The sequence below is a fragment of the Sinocyclocheilus grahami genome, unplaced genomic scaffold (assembly GCF_001515645.1).
Source record: "Sinocyclocheilus grahami isolate Dianchi unplaced genomic scaffold, SAMN03320097.WGS_v1.1 scaffold36.1, whole genome shotgun sequence".
NCBI classification, from domain to species: Eukaryota; Metazoa; Chordata; class Actinopteri; order Cypriniformes; family Cyprinidae; genus Sinocyclocheilus; species Sinocyclocheilus grahami.
In genome coordinates, this window is record NW_015505215.1 from 2,837,010 (window position 1) to 2,857,362 (window position 20,353).

At 36.9% G+C, this 20,353-nt stretch overlaps 1 protein-coding gene across 1 annotated transcript in view; it reads right to left on the minus strand.

Moving 5' to 3' along the window:
• Window positions 1–19,114, minus strand: part of LOC107581635 (glutamate receptor ionotropic, NMDA 2C-like) — a 33,645-nt gene extending 14,531 nt beyond the window's left edge. The window contains exons 1-4 of the mRNA XM_016267259.1: window positions 19,073–19,114; window positions 16,826–17,421; window positions 10,734–10,848; window positions 3,740–3,951 (exon numbers count right to left, since the gene is read on the minus strand). Coding sequence (XP_016122745.1) covers window positions 3,740–3,951; window positions 10,734–10,848; window positions 16,826–17,421; window positions 19,073–19,114 — 965 coding nt within the window. The remainder of the gene's footprint in view (window positions 1–3,739; window positions 3,952–10,733; window positions 10,849–16,825; window positions 17,422–19,072) is intronic.
• Window positions 19,115–20,353: the final 1,239 nt, after the last annotated feature.

The window sequence follows — 20,353 nt, forward strand, 5'->3', positions numbered from 1 at the left end:
CGTCGCCTCGACCCACTGTCTCGACACGGGGGAGTACGTGAGGCCACGCTCTGTTTTTGTGCGCTGCTGACCGCTTCAACCTCCTCAGAGGAAGAGAGGTAAACACGTGCTCTCACTCTCAAAAATGTATTTATTTATTTATTAAATACAGTCTGGTGAGTAAGATTCACATCGAAATCGAATGACGTACTATATACGCGTTGCCTCGGCAGCGTGCGAGCCACTCAGTCACACCAACAACATCAATCCGCATCTGCAAGCTCTCACTCAGAGGGGGAAGAACCGCAGCGTGGGCTTCCAGCCTCGAGAACGAGCTCTAGATCTAGGGAACACAGGTGGAGATAGGACGAGCCATCTCCAACCCGTCCACCAGATCATATATCACAGGCCCGGGCACACTCCTCGGGGCGTGCCCGGCGAGAGCGGAGCGCTTAACAGCGGGCTTTTTTTTTTTTTTTTGAGAGAGCCAACTGCGCGAGTTCGGCTCCCCATTGATGCTGTTGATTATAATATCAGGCATGATATGCTTGTGTAACTGGTGTTGGTGCAACTGGCGAGCTCTCTGACGCCCTCCGTATCAATCTCCTCGGAGAAAGACAGGCGGAGCGTCGCGCCCTCTCCCCGGGGGGGAAGTACCGCAGCGCGGGCTTCCGAAACCCCGAGAGCGGGCGCTGGATCTGGTGGTTAAGGAAGTAGATAGGGATGTGCCCGTCTACATTCCCTCCACAGGATCCCTATGCGAAACCCACGAGCACAGCCGCCGCTCCGCCTCGGCGAAAGCGGGGCCGGCATCGCGAGGAACGCTAGTGAAGGCTCTCTTCTCAAAGAGAGCCCTCTGAGAGCGAAGCAAGGCAGTAACAACCGTTACCAAAACGGCCATCCGCTCCTTTTTTTCTCCCGAGAGCTGACTCTGCGTGCTTGCTCTCAAGCAGACAACAAACAAACGGTGTGTATCCCCACCCATAAAGTAACGCGAGCAGGGAAGAACACACAGCCTGAACGTTGCCTGCCCTCGCCTTAGTGTCTGGTTTTGTCTTGGGATTCGTTTTGACAGACAACACTAAATAAGACTCACAAACAGATATCAGACTGACACACACACAGAGCACTTGCTGAATGACAAAAAGCTGACGCTGGTCTCACCGCATGTGCTTTTATAGCTTCCTGGTCATTACGTCACCCGACCATTTATTGGTCTGATTACACACGAGGTTCAGAGCCCGTCACGCTGAAGGGCGTTCCCCTAGCGTTTCCGACGCAGCTCGAATTCCTGAAGAGGAACTCTTACTGAGCCCAAACTTTTAAACAGTGTGTATTTACAATATACAGTATATAGGCTTTATGTTATATTTAAATTGATAACATATAAATAAACTATAATTATAGTCTATTATATTTAAAGTTTATGAAATTGAACAAATGAAAAAGGTAACATTAAACTGCCACCAGAAATTATGATTAATAAATTCTATAAAACAACAACATTATTAAACAATGCGACAATATTAAATAGCTGAATCTTGTCTTAATTTATGGCAGTGACACATTATTGAAGAGGAACTCTTACTGAGCCCAAACTTTTAAACAGTGTGTATATACAATATACAGTATATAGGCTTTATGTTATATTTAAATTGATAAAATATAAATAAACTATAATTATAGTCTATTATATTTAAAGTTTATGAAATTGAACAAATGAAAAAGGTAACATTAAACTGCCACCAGAAATTATGATTAATAAATTCTATAAAACAACAACATTATTAAACAATGCGACAATATTAAATAGCTGAATCTTGTCTTAATTTATGGCAGTGACACATTAGAACAAAATAATATTGAAATTTAAGCTTAAGGAGCAACATACAAATCCACTTTTAGAGAAAACCTGTTTGTGCATTTGAACTTTTGACTCAAAACCCAAGTTACTGAGATAAACTGTTTGTGGCAACAAACCATGGTCTCCCCAACCATATTTTGGTATTCACTTACTTTATGCCAAATCCAGTGGCATAAATCTCTAATAATGACTAATTAACATATGTAAAACACATTTGTAGAAAATAACTGGGACTCTATATAATAAGCTCATAAATTCATTCATACATGAAATGCCTATTGTTACCTCAAGTCCAATTAAAAGCAGTTGTCACACTTTCCAGAACTTCCTGAACACCAGTGCCAATTAGCATGAAGGTGTGTGATGGGCCCACAGCAGAACGTCACCATTATGGTTATTGATCATTGTTTCCTCCTCAGCCATCACACGCTCCCCAAGGGGTGATTACTCTGCTTTATGATTTATTTACACTCTCTCCCCTCAGCATGGAGCCATAATGAGCCTGTCATCTCTCTCTCTGGGCACGACACACTCCTCACTCACCATGCATTACCTCCAGAGCTGCGCAATTCACTGAACCTGCTTTCATTCACCTGAGAGAACCAAAGACAAAACTTTTCGATTTACACTATTTTACCGCTCACGTCTAGGAAATACACCGACAGAAGAAAGCAAATTACTGTGATCAAGGAGTCACAGATTTTAAATTACAAGTTTATGCCTAGAGCAAAGAGGGTTGAGGGATTAATTCCTGGAATGAGCAAAACAATTCCTAATAATAGGTTTGGGGTCTTTAATAAAGTGAGCTTCTGTTTAAATCATTAAGCCCTCTGGTAAATGAAGACGAGACTTGGTGGCATTCACAAGCGCACTAAAATTTAGTAGCCGAGTTTGGGAGCCTCCAAGGTGCTTAAGTTGGGTCTCATTTCCATTTTTAGAAACACTAAAAAAATCCTTGTGAGTAAGAATTCTTAATAGGCTTTTGCTCTAAGGTGATGTTCTCATAAACAAAGTAGGGTACATGGCTGCTAAACAGAACTCTGTTATATATGTGAAATATATATATATATATATATATGACTCAAATTACCCTTTTACCTGAACTTATTGACTCAGTGATCCAATCATACCATTTCTCAAGCTTTTCATAATTTTGGAGCAATATGTATGAATAAAACCTGCATTAAGATTCTTCTAAGTCATGCAAATAACATTTTTTTAGGCAAATAACTTTTTTTTGGGGTGAACACCTTTAAATAATACTCCAGTAAGGTAATTAGCTGCATCTTGAACTCTCTACAATCTCACAGATGCAACACCACAATAGTGTGTAATAAGCTTGCTGGACTGTAACAAGCTGCATATGCTAAGTGACTCTCACAGCATATTGCTAAATGGGAATGTTTGCCAATTTTGTGTAGGCTTTATTAGACTTTTCTTTTTAATTAGCAGACTCAGTTTTTTCTTGTTTTCTAATATCAAAAGCTGGCCAATATCATATAATATTGTTAGATGTTTTTACCTAAAGTTTAGTAAAACTCGGTTTCAGATGTTCTTGTTTGTGTTTGTACGGTGACTCATTCTAGATTGTGAAAAGGTTGCTGTCTCTTATTTTATAATTATTAATGGGAACCTATTATCACTGTAGTGAGGACAATCCATCCAGCGGACACTCTTTATTACTCTCCTTAATAAAAGACCATTCATTTTTTAGGATCAATGCAATCAAATTAGTACGTTTGCATGTGCAGCAGAGAGAGGATGATCTAATGTGGAGCCTGTGCTCTTTATTAAATTTTTTAGATATTGGTCTCATAAAACAAGCCCATTTGGGGAATAACTTCGTAAACAAGAGCCACAGATATTGACCTTTTGAAGTCACATTCACAGATGTACCTTTCAGTCCTGTTGGACTGCCGACGACACGGCACAGTATTGCGCACACAAGTTCCCGTGGCAGGATCAACACTCTCCACGATGACAAAAGGCCTCTCCTCCAATGTGGCCACAGTCAGGTGGCGGTTGTCAGACACGGGCTCCAGGAAGCTGCCGTAACGGGGCCATACAGGGTATCGCATCTGCAGAATCCCTCCCTCATAGCTCCCTACCTGTGGAGGGTTTCAGAACAGTTTTAAATGTGGATTAAACGTTATGGACTGCAAACAAAGCAAAGGTGTTCTACATTGATTTCTATTGTTTTTATACTGAGCAAATTATATTTTCTATCCCTTAAACCTAAAGCTAACCCTGCATTTTTAGATTTTCATTAACCCTGTAAAGCATGACATATGTTCCTTTTTTAATGGAAAAGTTTATTGAACCTTTAGACAAATTTTATTTTTTTAAAATCTGTTGAATATCATATTTTATACATCAGGCTTTGTATGCCTCGTATGATATAGGAGAATATGGAGCTCCTACTTGAGGAGGAAATTTGACAAAAAAATTTAATTTAGATGCCAAAATTTAGCAACATTTTTGCAATTTGGTGAAGTTGCTGATGTTTATATATCCAAAAAGTAAGATGAAATTCTGAGCTTATAATGTAAATCAATAAGATATTTATAACAGCATATCAGACTACTTGCATAAAATGCATATAAATATCAGTTTTCACTCTATAACTCCCAAGAATATATCTTATAAGATATTTAAATGCTTAGTTTTATGATCAAAGTTCTGTAGTTTTTATTGTGGACATACAGTATGTAACACGACCAGAAAGTGAATGTTTTACTTGCTGAAAAAAATCATTAAACTATCAATCAGACAACAGAAGGCATGGAAATTTTTTCAGGTTTTGATCATGTTGATAATTTAGAAGACATTTGCATATCAATTTATTCAGTATGTTTTATAGGGTTAAGACACAGTGTTGTTCATTCCAGTTTTCTATTTCTTCAACGCAAGGACCTTTTGATAGGCAAAACCACACACAAACATTCAAGCAAATGACAGGAGTGATAAAGGAAAATGTTCCAAAGTCCAATTCATGGTGTCTTCCTCACGGGTATGTTGTATTTTTCATCTGCTGTTTAATACGATACATTATTCGCGTATCGCACCATCAGCATGATGTATAATCAAATATCCCAGAGCTTTCTTATGTTATTCTCTTTTATTGCTCTTATTTTTTTTAGATTTTTCCTCTGAACTTGGAATGAATTTGTAATAATGGTTAGAATTTATACTACTCCAGTAATGAAGGTGTTGCACAAAGCCGTAAATCTCCCAGGGCTCAGAGGCTCATGGGGAATCTTTACAGAGCTGTTTGTAGACTGTGGAAAAGCCCTATTATCCAGAGAGAACTCAACCCACTGGTCCAGCTCAGCTTAAAAGAGACTATGGAGAGCTAGTTTCAGAGCTGCCTCTTCTAAAATTTCCCAAGAATCCATGCGTAACACACAAATACCAATGGGGAGAAATACAAATCTACTGTCCATCCCTGGGACCCTGTTTTAAAGGTACATGAGAGAAGAACATACACTCCTAAAATCTAAAAGCTGCAGTCCGTTAGCTGGTGTTGTTATTACCGACTACCCGAATATGTGACCCCAGCTGCTCTATTTGAGAAGTTTATCATCTGTATTCCCAAACCATTTTTTGCATCATTTTTTTTTTTTAGAAAAAACATAAAATAGCTAAAAAGAGTCTACTTTTGCATATCCTTTTACTACAAAAGACAGGAAAGTGTTGCCACTAATTGTGCAGCAGCTGTTTGACAGCCTTTCCCAAATGCACCAGAGGCTTTTCGGATTGGGAATTGTAATCCATGTTTGGTTATGGTATTAGCTGGGAGGGGAAGTGAGCGTGATAAGCCTCGGCAAAAGGGATTTATTGAAGAATCATTCATAAACTTCAGCAGAACAAATAGATTCAATCTCCGGACTCCAGGTGTGAATATCATGACAGCCTGGTGGCACATCATATCTGATCATTAGCAAATGACGACAAGAGAACTAAAGAACATCTTATTTGCACATTAAATGAGGGTGTTCTGAAACTGTTCTTTATATGTAAAGAATGAATCCAGACAAAGCCCAGCAGTTATTTCTGGCTGTTTTAGTGCGCAATTTCAGACCAACGACTGAAATAGGCTGTATGGTGAAAGTGAGAGATATAGTAATTCAGCAGAATATAATGGCTGTAATAGCAGGGTATTCTATTCTTGTTCTGAGGCACAAACCAGATTTCGGTCAGAGTAGATATCTGTTATTTGGAATAGCCTATTTCGTTTTACTGCTGCCTAGCATACCTGGGATGCTTCAGAAGAGTTTTTCAAAAGCAATACAAGCCATCATGTACTTAAACTACAGTAGCATTTTGTCTATTGCAGTGATTCTCAACTAGTGAATCGCAACCGAAAATGGATTTCAGGTCTGTTCTGAAAGGGTTACAGAGAGTAGAGGTGGGCAATTTTGAATCGTCAAGAAGTCCACTATCTACTTTTCAAATGAATCATAGAGATTGTGACCAAATGTGTGCTATTTATGACCATATGTAAATATACTCAACTGACAGGACTTTGTAAAGTTCTTAACATATTACAGCAATAAAGAAACATGGATGAATCAGAAAGTAAAGAGTGTGATGTGGTTGATATTAAAATGAATTATTCAAAACACAATAAACCATGAAAGAGAACTGAATCCTGGAACGCGGACACACAAAGTACATTTAGCTTGAAAAAAAAATCTATGTATATTTTATTCATGCAGTGTATTTTACATTTGATTACTTTATTTAATTTCTGTAATATTTCTGACCTGAATACTGTTAGACAGACTGTTAAGTTTATTAAATTTGTATCTTTGTTCTGTTGTATTTATTTGTTCTATTGCTTGTCATTTGAGTCTTCGTTCTGACTGTTTACTTGTCTTAAAGGGGTCATAGGATGCTACATGCACTTTTACAGTTGTTTGAACTGAAATGTGTGTTGGCAGTGTGTGTACACAACCACCCTATAATGATAAAAATCTACCCAGCATTTTTAAAAAAAATCTGGTTAAATGTTTTCCCCTTTCTCAAATCGAGCCGATCTCAGATGCCTGTCTGCACTCTTAAAAATAAATGTGCTTCACGATGCTATAGAAGAACCTTTTTGTCTAAATGGTTCCATAAAGAATCTTTAACATCTGAAGAACCTTTCTGTTTCACAAAAGGTTCTTTGTGGCGAAAGAAGGTTCTTCAGATTATAAAACGGTAAGAAAGAGATGGTTCTTTAAAGAAACTTTGACTGAATGTTTCTTTGTGGAACCAAAAATGGTTCTTCTATGGCATCGCTTGAAGAACCTTTTGAAGCACCTTTATTTTTAAGAGTGTGTGTGACAGACAGACAGGCCCCTCCCACGATAGTTTGATTGACAGTAGCGTTTCAGCACAGACTGGACTGGTGTCTTACCTCAGACCCGCCCTGAGTGAGCTGTCATCAGTCCGCCATTGTTTCACCGCCGGAGCAGATGTAGACAAGAATGACTCCTAACAAGCGATTGAGGGGTTCTGTTGTTGGATGTAATAATGAACATAGCAGTCGTCATTAACTCCTGACATCTGAGCCGCTGAACTCGCAGTGGATTTCATTTGTTTCTGAAGGGAATGCTCCCCTGATCTGCCTAAATGCGTCTATGTTCGCGCGAATCATTCATGATCATCTACAGAAGAAGTGAGTATAATGTTTTGTAATGAATCTTTGCAAATCGCCTTTCCTAATAATGTGCTTATTAGCAAGATTCACGATTAATGCGGCTAAAGTAAACAGTCTCTCTGAGAGCAGCTCGGAAGAGAGGGGCGGGGTCAGCAGAGCTCATTAACATTTAAAGGGAAATGCTACAAAAACGGCTTGATCTGTTTTTGACAGGGTAAAAAAAGGTGTTTTTACACTACCATTGAGAAATTTTAACCAAACAATGTTACAGAATTTTCATTAAGACCCTAAAGAATCATATCAACTTGTGGAAAATGGCCATCATATGACCCCTTTAAATAAGCTGGAGAACTTTTTACTTATATTAGATATATGGCCTACTAGCTTTTACTGCTCAGTAACTTGCAAAATAGTCATAAAAAAACAACATGAAAATAACTGATAAGATTGTTGATCATGCTCCTTCCTGAAAAAATTATATGATATATTTTTGCCAATCGCCAATGTCTAGAGGACAGTGGGAAAGAAAAATCATTCAGTGCAAATATAAAGTGCAACTACCCATTTAATTGTGTGTAGTTAAACAGCAAAATTACCTTATTACCTTTTAATACAAGTAGAAAATAGCATTACAATACTTCCCGTATGCTTGGTTGTTGTTGTCAAAGTCAGAGCGTCTCATCAAGCGCTACATATTTGTCAGAAGCAAGGCAAATTAGGCGAAATTCTCAGAAGATGACATTGTTTTTGTTTACCTTTGGACAACAAATAAGCTTCATACTGTTTCAGGCTGCCACTTGATGTCCAATGCAAAGCATCTGGTTCTTAAGTGAAACCAACGTTCTTACAATTCCTTCAAAATCAAGCACTAATTACACAGATGTATGAGGCCATTTTTAAAACCAGTGTTTATCACAGATTGATCTGCGTCATTTGGGCTTTGTCTTTCTTGGAGATACTATCATGGTACCAGCAGAGAAACACCGTCTCGGTGCTGTCAGTACGCCTGTACTTTAAAATAGGGAAGCAATGATTCATCTTGCTAATGACTTCAGCACACAACATGAACAGGGTGTGCACAGCATGGGAAAGTGAGGCAGTGCAGAGAGTGTCAATGGGAGCGTGAGAGGGGCTACAGAGCAAGGTGACCAGCTATAGATAAACTGTTATGTCACACAGAAGGGGGTCAGGTGAGCCATGAAGGCCAGAGGAGGGAATTAAAACTAAAGATTTTAAAAGAAAATAAATCTATCAAAACTTTTCAAAAATAATGATATTTGGAGCTCTTTCACATGTAACTCTACTTGTTGTGCACTTCTTAACAGGAGTACAAATTACTCTCACTAATTGCATAGTTTATTTGCACACGCTTTCTGCATTGTTTAAGTGCTTAATTTACTAAAGGTATTATGCAAATTAGCAAACACACCTGCAAAATCTGTGCTGAACGCTATTTGTATGTCACACTAAATAGAGCAGACTCTGGCATACTATGCTGGAACTGCACAGTATCGCCCCACCACTGCGATTCAGTTGCCTGATTAATCTCTGTAGAAGTGCACAATTCTCTTGTCGACAACACGTGGCTGGATATATGCCCAGTTCTAACAGTTTTCTCCATCATTTGCTCGCCATTTGATGAATTACTGCTGTCATGATCAATAGAAAATGTACTCAAACATCTCTTTTAAATTAAATTCCCACATAATTCCGATAACAGTGCAATGTTAATTCTGCTGTGGAAAAAGCAATGAAAAGAATGACAGTTACCTATTTTAAAGAATTAATTTAAATTGTAGCACATTCAGTAGCTGGTTAAACTGGATTGTTGAAATGCTACATATTAGGGCAGTGCAATTAATCGCATGCAATTGTCATGCGCATCTCGTCAGTAAAGCCGGTTCCGTGATTAGTAGTAAATCGCCATCACCTGCTTTAAGATGGAGCGGCATTTAATACACAGAGCTGTAATTCACAGACAAGCTAGGCAATATCACATTCATAATCGAATGTGATTCACCTGCGATTATGAATGCGATCTTGCCTAATTGTCAGTGAACTACGGCTCGGTGTAGTAAATGCCGCTCCATCTGAAAGCAGGTGATGGAGATGCAAAAGGAAAAGTGTATCCAGCCACTGAAATTTACAGAAAAGGCTCATAACTTTTTAAAACCTATTTTCAAATGATAAAAAAAACTGTCTTTGCTTAAACTTAGTTGTCATCTTCTTGCCATTAACAGGACTGAGAATCTGAGTGCATTTACCCAGTAATATTTATTTCAGTCTTAGGTGACAACACACATCTTCTAATATCCATATCCTCTAATCCATCTAGAGGAGGGTGTGATGACCGGATGTAAATTTGGATATCAGTTTGATCTCTATTTATTCCTTTTTGTAGTCAGGTGGTGTTCACACATTGCCAGACGGCCTACACATGTCCCTATCACAGAGGCCAAAGTGCTGGAGGGCTGGCCATGTGAGGAAGAAAGGACTGTTTCAGAGAGCCAAGTGTAATTGCATCATGACCTGGTGTGGATGGTAATAAATCTCTAGTGTTGGAGGAGCCTGTGAAGCTGGCTTTTATGACTTTTGTTGTATTAATGTGAAAAGCTAAAAGCTATTGAAATGATCCAACATATCTTTTTGTGGAAACTGTGATACACTACCATTCAAGAAGTTGGGGTAAGAAAGATTTTAAAAGAAATAAAAGAAAAAAAAAGTTTTATTAAGCAAGGATGCATTCAATTGTTCAAAAGTGACAAATAAATACTGTGCTTTTGAAATTTCTATTCATCAAAGAATCCTGAAAAAAATGTATCACAGATTTCACAAACACCATAAGCAGCAAAAAACTGTTTCTAGCATTCTAACAAGTTAATTTGGTGTTCAAGAACCGTTTATTATTACTATCAATGTTGAAAACAGTTGTGCAAAAAGTTGTGTATTCCCTGGCGTTCAAATCCATAATCTCATAATCCATAATCACCCAATGCCACTACAGTACAATGAAGTAAATTGAAATTCCGAAGTCATTATATTGTAGTATTACTCTAATAGGTGTTCCAGAAATAGATAGATATGACTTCCAACCACTTACTTCTATAAGGAAGAGATAAAACTCTTTAGAGGCTGCAACCAGATAGACTGTATCTCCAGTTGTGTGTTCCCTCTTTTACCTTTGTGTGATGACCTCTGAAATGTTTCGACATTATCACTTTTATTGTTACATCTTATGAGACTTACCTTGTCCCAGTGTCTCTCTCGATCCAAAGCAATGATCACCATGGAAGGATTAGTGAGATAGCCATCAACATTGAAGGAGAGGTCCTTATGCTCCCATGACACATTTAGCATATGTCTGTAGAACAAATGTAGCAGCTTTAAATTAGTAGACCAAAACAAAGTAGATTTGAATATAAGTGATTGTACAATTGCCTGGATTTTATCCATCTCTGAAACGAAACAGAAGACTATTAGGCACAGAAAGGAGTACATTTCAAATATAAGCCTATACTTTTTTTTTCTTCCACTAAGTCAAATGAATTTATATCAGAGCGTACAGACACTAATACATTTACATTATTTATTCTCTCTCTTTTAATCCTCTTTGTCTCATAGACCTGAAAATTTTTCCTAAACGAATTGTTCACTTATAGGACCAGCTATGGGTGGAGCAAAACATGAGGCAGGATTTAACATTGTCATTCAGTTTTACTGATGTAAAGTGCAGCAGCAGATAGCATTATACAGACATTCATAATTCATAATGGTTAATCCTGACATGACTAACAACTATCAACAAAAAAATCTTGACAGATGTTCAGATACACAGCTCTATTTCCATCTAATCCACCATCACTGAGATTTAGCTATTTTGTAAACAACAAAGCTCATAAACAACCATTCAATTTCAGTGATGCTACAGAATATTTTATGCTGCACATTGCACTAAATATGAATGTAAATTACTTAAACAGCAATATTTCCTACAAAAATGAAACTTTTGTCACTGTTTATTCACCCTCATGTCATTTAAAATTTGAATAACAATGTCTGTAGAAAAAAACCCACTTCACACAGATCATTTTCATTTAATGGCAGTGCAAAGTTCACCATGCCTGAAAATATGACAATGATAAAATAAAACAAAACAAAAAATAAAAAACCTAAAAGTAGTCCAACTATTTGTATTCTATGCTCCAAAATTTCTGAAGCCATATGATCTGACAATGCATGACAAACAGACAGAATTTTAAAATGATTTACTGATAATCTGCCCTTTTTATGAGCTTTTAATGTGATACCTGCTGAGATTTGATCAAGTAAGTGAGTTGAATTTTGATTTGAGAACAATTCATTGAAAAGAAGGATTCATTCAATGATTCAGTTCTCACTGACTTAAGTTAAAGGGTTAGTTCACCCAAAAATGAAAATTAGCCCATAAATTACTCACCCTCAAGTCATCCTAGGTGTATATGGCTTTCTTCTTTCAGACGAATCCAGTCGGAGTTATATAAAAAATTGTCTTTGATCTTTCAAGCTATTTAATACCACTCAGCAGGTGTTGCATGCATCAGTTCAAAAGAAGTTAAATAAAAAGCACCCATCCATAAAAAAAGTGTCTCACACTGCTCCGGAGGGTGAACAAAAGCCTCCTGTCTATATAAAAAAATATCTATATTCAAAATGTAATAATCACTTTAATGTAGCTTGTGCCAACAGTTGTACACGGAAGCAGCTCCTGGCTGATGACGTATGAGGTCGGCTTTGCGCATGTGCCACTCAGAAATCACGAATGCGGAAGATCAGGGGAGAGATCAGAACAAAACAACGGTCACTTATTAGAAGTACAAAACAAGGATTTGTAAAGAAGAATGTTGGAGGATTTCAATATAAGCCAAGAGGAGACTGGTTTTCCTTTGCTAAAGTAAGGAAACTTTGCTTCCTTTGCTCCTCTTAACAAACGTTGGTTTTCACGAGACTCACTGGCGCATGCGCAGCGCTGACCTCATATGTCATTCGCCCGGAGCCGCTTCCGTGTACAACTGTTGGCGCAAGCTACAATTATTTTGTATTTGTCATGAATTCGGTCCATAGACTTCCGTTTATTCACCACCAGAGGTCACCCTTTCCATTACATTGACTCTCGCACAACACAAACTGTTGCATAGCACCCTGGACTACATATCCCATCATTCTTTGCACGATTTGCACACTGCACTGATTGCACACAGCGGTTTCTAATCACCTTACTCACTATATAACACCCACTCTAACCACCTTTCTCTGCTGAGTATTGTTTAGCCTGTACCCCTTTCCAAGTCTCAGTGTTTTCCTTGTTTTGCCTTGCCTGTTTTTGCGGTTTCTGATCTTTGCCTGTTTTCTTGGATTTCTCCCTCTCGTCTCGCCCCTGTGATTCTGTCTGCTGATTGGTGACCTACGCTAGCCCTGGGACTATTCTTGTGTTTTGCCCGCCATATACCTGTTTGCCATTGTTTTGACCCTGCCTGTTTACCACGTCTCTTTAATAAAGCCTGCAGATGGATCCACACGTCTCGCGTCTCGTCAGCCACGTTTTCCTTACAAATATGCATCGATTCGCTACAGGAGGCCTTTGTTCACCCCCCGGAGCCGTGTGAGACACTTTTTTTTATGGATGGGCACTTTTTATTTAACTTCTTTTGGACTGATGCACTGCAACACCCGCTGAGTGGCATTAAACTGCTTGAAAGATCAAAAACAATTTTTTATATAACTCCGACTGGATTTGTCTGAAAGAAGAAAGTCATATACACCTAGGGTGACTTGAGGGTGAGTACTTTATGGGCTAATTTTCATTTTTGGGTGAACTAACCCTTTAACATCTTACTTTTATGGCCCGTTTTTCATTGTTGGTTTTCACATTGTATTGACAAGAACCATCATTGGAATATACATGAAATAACATGAAGGTGAGTAAATGTCATTTTCATTTATTCCTCTACCCAATTTACCATTTCACCTCAGACCATCCTACTGATAAAACATTTTTCCAAGACAATATTTTCTTTCTTGCCACCTGATGAATCCTTTGATACTGCCCAACCAGTCACCATGTTTGAAAAGAAGGTCCGTGTCCTGTCTCAAAGCCAGTTCTGTAAAGATTCCTTAACTGTCTGCTGACAGATGTTCCTTTTTATGCTAGAGAGATGTGCAGACACCTGAACAGCACCGAAGCCTGGGAACATTCCGGATGGAGGACCCAGTCACTCATGTGTCTCTGATACGCTTGATCACAGAAAGCTCTGAGAGGCAATTGGAACACTATTTAATGAGGACGGTGGCTCCCAGGTGAACGACAGATTTAACAAGGAAATCTGGAGAATCTCCCAGTCTCATTACAACGGAGGAAGACCACAAGAAAAAGCTCAAGAACGCAATGTTTTGTCTGGAAAACTAAGCTGCGAGAATTAAAAATGTAAGGATTTTGAGGATTTGTTCAACTTTCCTGTTGAATTTTATGTGATCACGTTTGATGAAAAAAAAAAAAATAGGCCAATGCTGGCCAAGGGAGGACTAAATATATGACAGCTTCATAAAACATTACTGGCAGTCAGAGTACCCAGATACTCTAAAGAGATGTCTATGATATAGATTTTTTTTTCAGGACATAATGTTAACAATGATGTTACTGATGTTAATAAAGATCAATAAACCACAATAATGAGAGATAATAAGAGTATACTTTCATGACTAGGTTTTTAAACACATTTAAGTACAATGTTTAAACTGTAGTTATGTCTAAATAAATTTTCACTTTAAAGTACATTTTAAATCATTATGATTTAATAATCTTTTGAAATGCTTTAAAGAAGTACACTTCTATAGACGTGTGGACATAACATTACATTTAAATTTAATACTGTATATTTTAAATGGACTAAACTTCAACTTGATCATTACAAATATATTTAACCCTTATGCTGTGCAGAAAATCATTTACCTAATTTGGTGTTCCCAGTCAAAAATTATCTCTCATTATGCCACATTTCACCAAATATTTGATTAAATTATTGTCACCTTGTTTTCTTTCACTTAGCACAGGTTTAATTGATTTCTGAGCTTATGCAGTTTTTAAGTGAAAAAAATCATTATTTGTAAATAATTTTGCCAACATTCACTCAAAAACAGGGGTGCATATGCTCGAAACAGAGTAAAAAAAAATACATACAAAACCTGTGCTATTTGAAATTTAAAAAAAAATGATAAAAAGGCTGAATCCAATATTTGGCAAACATTTTGCGTAACAAGAAATTGATAAGCAATTTTTGTAGGTCAGACCAGAAAACAACACTGAATACATTTTCAATAGAAAAAATGACATTAAAGTATATTTTCGTTTACCATAAATGCTTGTCAATACCTTTACTCAGCAGTACACTTAAACATATTTCAAAGTAATTATTTATAAAGATGTACTTGGGTGGGTCAAAAAAAGCACTCTAAAGTTAAGCTAACTGCATTTACTATTATAAATTTACACTATAGTAAATTTTCATTTAACTGCATTTGACATGCAGCTAAGTGTCCAAAAACGTTTCATTCAGTTTGCACATAAGTATATTTCGGAAACGCTTTAGATTACAACCTGCAATGTACTGCGTAAGTAAACAGAATTTACAGCGTAACTTTTTTGTAATTACAGTGTACCTATTCAGTACCTCCGTGTAGGTATAAGGTAGCAATATGCGAAGTTTGGAGAATAAAGGAGTAATAATCTGTAAAATTACAAATTATTTCTACTGGACATGATAGGAATATGTGTAGAAAATACAAGAAAACTAATCGACACTAAGAGGAGAGAGATTTTTGAAACTGACTGGAATGCGTTCTTTTAAAACTGGAGGGTTTTGTCCGAGTATGTTCTCACAGCATTGAGCAGCGACTGATGAGTGGTAAAACCGGGAACTGAAATATGTTAGTAAAAATGGTGCTTGAGGACATGGATCAAAACGGTCAATCAAAGACAGTAAAATCCTGTCAGTTCGCTATAATACACAGTTTAATCTTGACTTTCAGTGTTTATTACTGTGTTTATTGGCGTGATGGTTTGGCCATAATAGTTTAACTAGTTATTACTAGTTAATCAATTAGTCTTAAAGTCAGTGGGTGAAAAACATGAACAAACTGAACAAAATCTATCCTTAAACAAGCTTTTCAAAAGAATTTGGTTTAACTGTATAATCTGTATAAGTATGGAGTTGCTTTGCTTTTTTCTGAACTGGTGTAATACATTTTTATCTTTTATTAGGCTATCTGTTACCTGTGTTACGGTTGTCATATTGTGTGTGATTTGCAAATGTTGTATTTACCCTGTAACATGGAAGAAGGGGGGAACAAAGCACCACTTTAATTTACAGCCCGCAAATGTTGTATTTACCCTGTAACTACATGGAACAAGGGAGGAACAAGTTGGACTTAAACACAGAACAAGTATATATTTGCACAGTAATTACAGAGAACATTTTTGCACTAGTTTTAATTTAATTGTTCGATGGCCAAATTAAACCCTCTACATTTTTTTTTTGCTATAAAAACATCACAGTAGCAGTATACTGAAATACAAATGTTGTATCATGTATTTTTTCTGTGAACAGCTGGAAAGAGGTAAACTTGTTTTAAGCTGCATTGAACCTTGATGGTATATCATGCAAAGTTATTTGGTGATAGTGGTGTTGAGAAGTTGCTGAAAGTCTACGAATAAGCTTTCAAAAGGTAAGTAGACTTGTGAATTATAAATCATAGCAGAAACTCATTAACTGATTTCACTAGATGTCCAGTTTTGTTGTTCAGTAATCTCCATCATGTCCGTCCTTTTATAATAGAATGTGTACCCCATGGTTAAAAAATACCTATACGCCTATAATAAAATACCAATATAAAATTATAAAAAGTATATATCGTCTTTCTAAATCATTCCCAAACATAAGATTGTTGTTTAGGCCATACATACCACGTAATATTAGAATAAGCACCTCTTAGTTTCAAAATACTTACAGTATAAATTATTTGAAATTTTACAGGTTGTTACCACTTTATTCCCCAAACTTCGCATATTATTCCCTTATACCTACACGGAGGTACTGAATAGGTACACTATAATTACAAAGAAGTTACATTGTATTTAATAAAGTTACAGAATATTTGAAGTACATTCTTTCCGTAATAAGTTTTTTAAAAGTGTACTAAAATTTACTTTCACAGTTGAAGACATGGGTTTTATATCCTTCTCTTTAACAAACAATCTAAAGGTGTTTTTCAAAAAACCGTTACTTAGCAATCTGAACAAGTCTTACCTGAAGAGAGAATTGTTGGTGTACGATTTGACCGGACTATTGCAGTCACTGTGACCCTCGGGAATGAATCCTCTGTACTTGTGGAAACTGTGCACCCCTTTTACTATGACTGCGACTCCTTCCCGAACCCTCTGGCGCAGTGTTTTCCTCCAGCTGTCTGTGATAATACTGATGACGCCCACTGGGAAACTGTCAGGAGGGGGCACTTCAGGGTTCCCCACAGTCAGACTGGGGATGACCCAGATGTATCCGGGCCCTAGCAGCCCTACATCAGAAGCCATTCTGAACAAGTACTGTGCCTCCTCATGGGAACAGTACACTAGATATACCTGCGAGTCCACCTGCTGTAGTAGTCTACGTGTGCGGATGTCATTGGCCCCCACGGACATCTCGAAGCTCAGCACATCCTGCAGCTCCCACAGGAAGTAACTGGTGTCCGTGAAGGAGCGGATGTAGTCCACGAAGTTCTCGTAGCCAGGATACAAGCTGGTGATCACTACAAAATTACCCCAGTTGTACTCCTCCATCACTTTGAACATTGCATTTATCTGCTGCTCTATAGAAGCTCCCATCTGGAGAAAGGTAGAGCCTTCAGCCTGTAGAATCAAGACAGAAGATACAGTAGATTTAATTCTGCATTTGATGATGAATGTTTACAGCTTAATCAAGTACATGTGGGTACCATAAATTTGTTATTTCAAGACAATAAGATGCTTTATGATATATATGCAATCAAAACAAAAAGACATGTGATCTAATTTACACTCAACATTCTAATGATAAATAAGTTCAAATGTAAAACTATAAATGAATAATGTAACTGCTCATTTAAAGTAATGTTGTGAAGTACCCAAAAGAAGCAACAGTACGAACTAGCCTTTAGCTCTTGTCTCCTAACATGCCATTATCTCTGTTTTCAAAGTGAAACTTTTCAATAACAAGCAGCTCTGAAGTGTTTTTCTCTTCACATTATACTGCTTTACAGAAGATCGAACGGAGGCAAAAACTAAATGGGTCCTGTTTATTATATACAGTATAGTGTTGGAAAGTTTGATTCATTTAATTTTGAACTAACTGATTTACTGAATTAAATCAGAGTTTCTGAAAATACATAGAGTCAATTTTTAAACTGATTCAGTCAGTTTAGATTCACAATTTCAAGTTTTTGCTTGACTGTTTGAGCCAGAGAAATACTGCACTGATTGATTTAGAAATTATATATATATATATATATATATATAGTGGAGATCAAAATTAGAGAACAATCCATATATACTTCATTTTTTTCTGAAATTCTTAATTAATAATTAAATTATTTTCTGAATTAATCTTCATCGCTCAAAATGTGAAGAAATATTAGCTGTGGATAAACACTTCTAACATGTTTGACAAAATAACCAAGGGATTTCAACAAAAACCTTTATTTTGTGGAAAAAAGTGATCAAAATTAGAGAACAGTTACCACTGTAGCATGAAAGAAGAGTGCAACTAAAATTTGAGGGTTACACAGCTATCAATTTATTAGGAATTGTAGAGGCCCCCGCTTTGAATGACTTCAGCACATCTGCGGCAGCAGGACATCACTAGTTTCTCAGACTGCGCTGGTGTGATCTTGGTCCACTCTTCTTTTTATTTCATTTATTTAGATAGGGACAGTACAATAAACATGATTCCAGTCAAAGACTGGAAAAAATGCACTGTGCATAGAGATTATAGCAAGTGCTAATTTGCATCTCATGTCCCTAGAAAGGCTTAAAAAATGTATAAATAACCAAAATAATTATAATAAAATAACTATCTGCACAAGAAGAAAAAAAAAAGTCTTCCAGTCTCTTCCATAGTATGGTAACTGTAGAGGGTTTCTTAGCCATAACTTTGTTGCCAAGGAGTTTCCAGAGATTTTCAGTTGGGTTTAAATCAGAGCCGGCCATTTCATTATTTCATTTCAATATTCAGTGCACTTTCAGTCTGACTTTTTTAAACATGCCGAGACAGATCCATACCCTGTTTATCGCTGAACTGGTGAGCAATTCCAGCTGCAGTGTTGAACGATTCCCCATTGAGAGTCTCTGTATTATCCTGTTTTCTTGTGCGTGTGTCTTCCGTGGACAACCAGCCCTTTGTGGGGGACTTGAATGAATTAGTGTCATTGTAAAGCCGCAATATTCTAGAAATCACAGATTTGGAATGACCAGCTTCTCTTGCAATGGCTGAAAGGATCACTCATTTGGCCTTCATCTGGACAACCTCCTGTCGCAGAGTTTCAGTTATGTTAGAGCGGCCCGCCATCTTGCAATCTCAATGAAAATTAGAGGAAAGCTGCCAGTTAAATAGGGTTTGTCAAATAATTAAGGAAATTAGCACCAGGTTAAAACCAATAACTTGGAGGTATCTTGTAAGTGTTCTCTAATTTTGATCATCTCTAATTTTGGTTTTGTATACTGTGCTTCAGAATACAATTAATTTATGAAATATGCTTAAAAACTGCCCTTCTACTCCTGTTAGGATAACTTCAAATAGGCCTAAGCAGTGACCTTGAAATTTAGCAAATTGCAGGTTGTTCTCTAATTTTGATCTCCAGTGTATATCATACAGTTATATATTTTAAAAATCTAATTTAAAGTAGCTTCCACAACACCACACTTTAAATTTGGCAAAATGCATTTAAATACATATTTACCTATGTACTCCATTGTTGAAGATTTGGGGGTCAGTAATTTTTTGCCCCCATAGAAATGAATACAAAAAACATTGAAGTGATCAAAAGTGAGAGTAAAGACAATTAATGTTACAAAAGATTTCAAATAAATGCTGAGTTTATTTTAAACTTTCTATTAATCAAAGAACTGTTAAGCAGAATGTGACACTGAGTTATTTTAAATGTTACTGTTTTTGTTATTTTTGAATAAATGCAGCCTTAACCATAAAACTTCTTTCAAAACCATTTGTGACCCTGGACCACAAAACCAATCTTAACTGTCAATTTTTAGAAATAAATAAGCTTTCCATTGATGTATGGTTTGTTAGGATAGGACAATATTTGGCCGAGATACAACTATTTGAATATCTGGAATCTGAGGGTGCAAAAAAAATCTAAATATTGAGAAAATCGCCTTCAAAGTTGTCAAAATTAAGTCCTTAGCAATGCATATTACTAATAAAAAATTAAGTTTTGATATATATACAGTAGGAAATTTACAAAATATCTTCATGGAACATGATCTTTACTTAATATCCTAATGATTTTTGGCATAAAAGAAAAATCTATAATTTTGACCCATACAATGTATTTTTGGCTATTGCTACAAATATACCCGTGCAACTTAAGACTGGTTTTGTGGTCCAGGGTCATATTTTAAAAAAAATCCTACCGACCCCAAACTTTTGAAAGGTAGTGTATGTATGTTTTAAATTGTCAATGAATGAGCTTCTGATAGCAACAGTAACTCACACAGCCCTATAATGTTCTGCATTTCAGTTTTGCAGGTTGCTGAACACATACAGGAGATCCATAACTCAATCATGGTA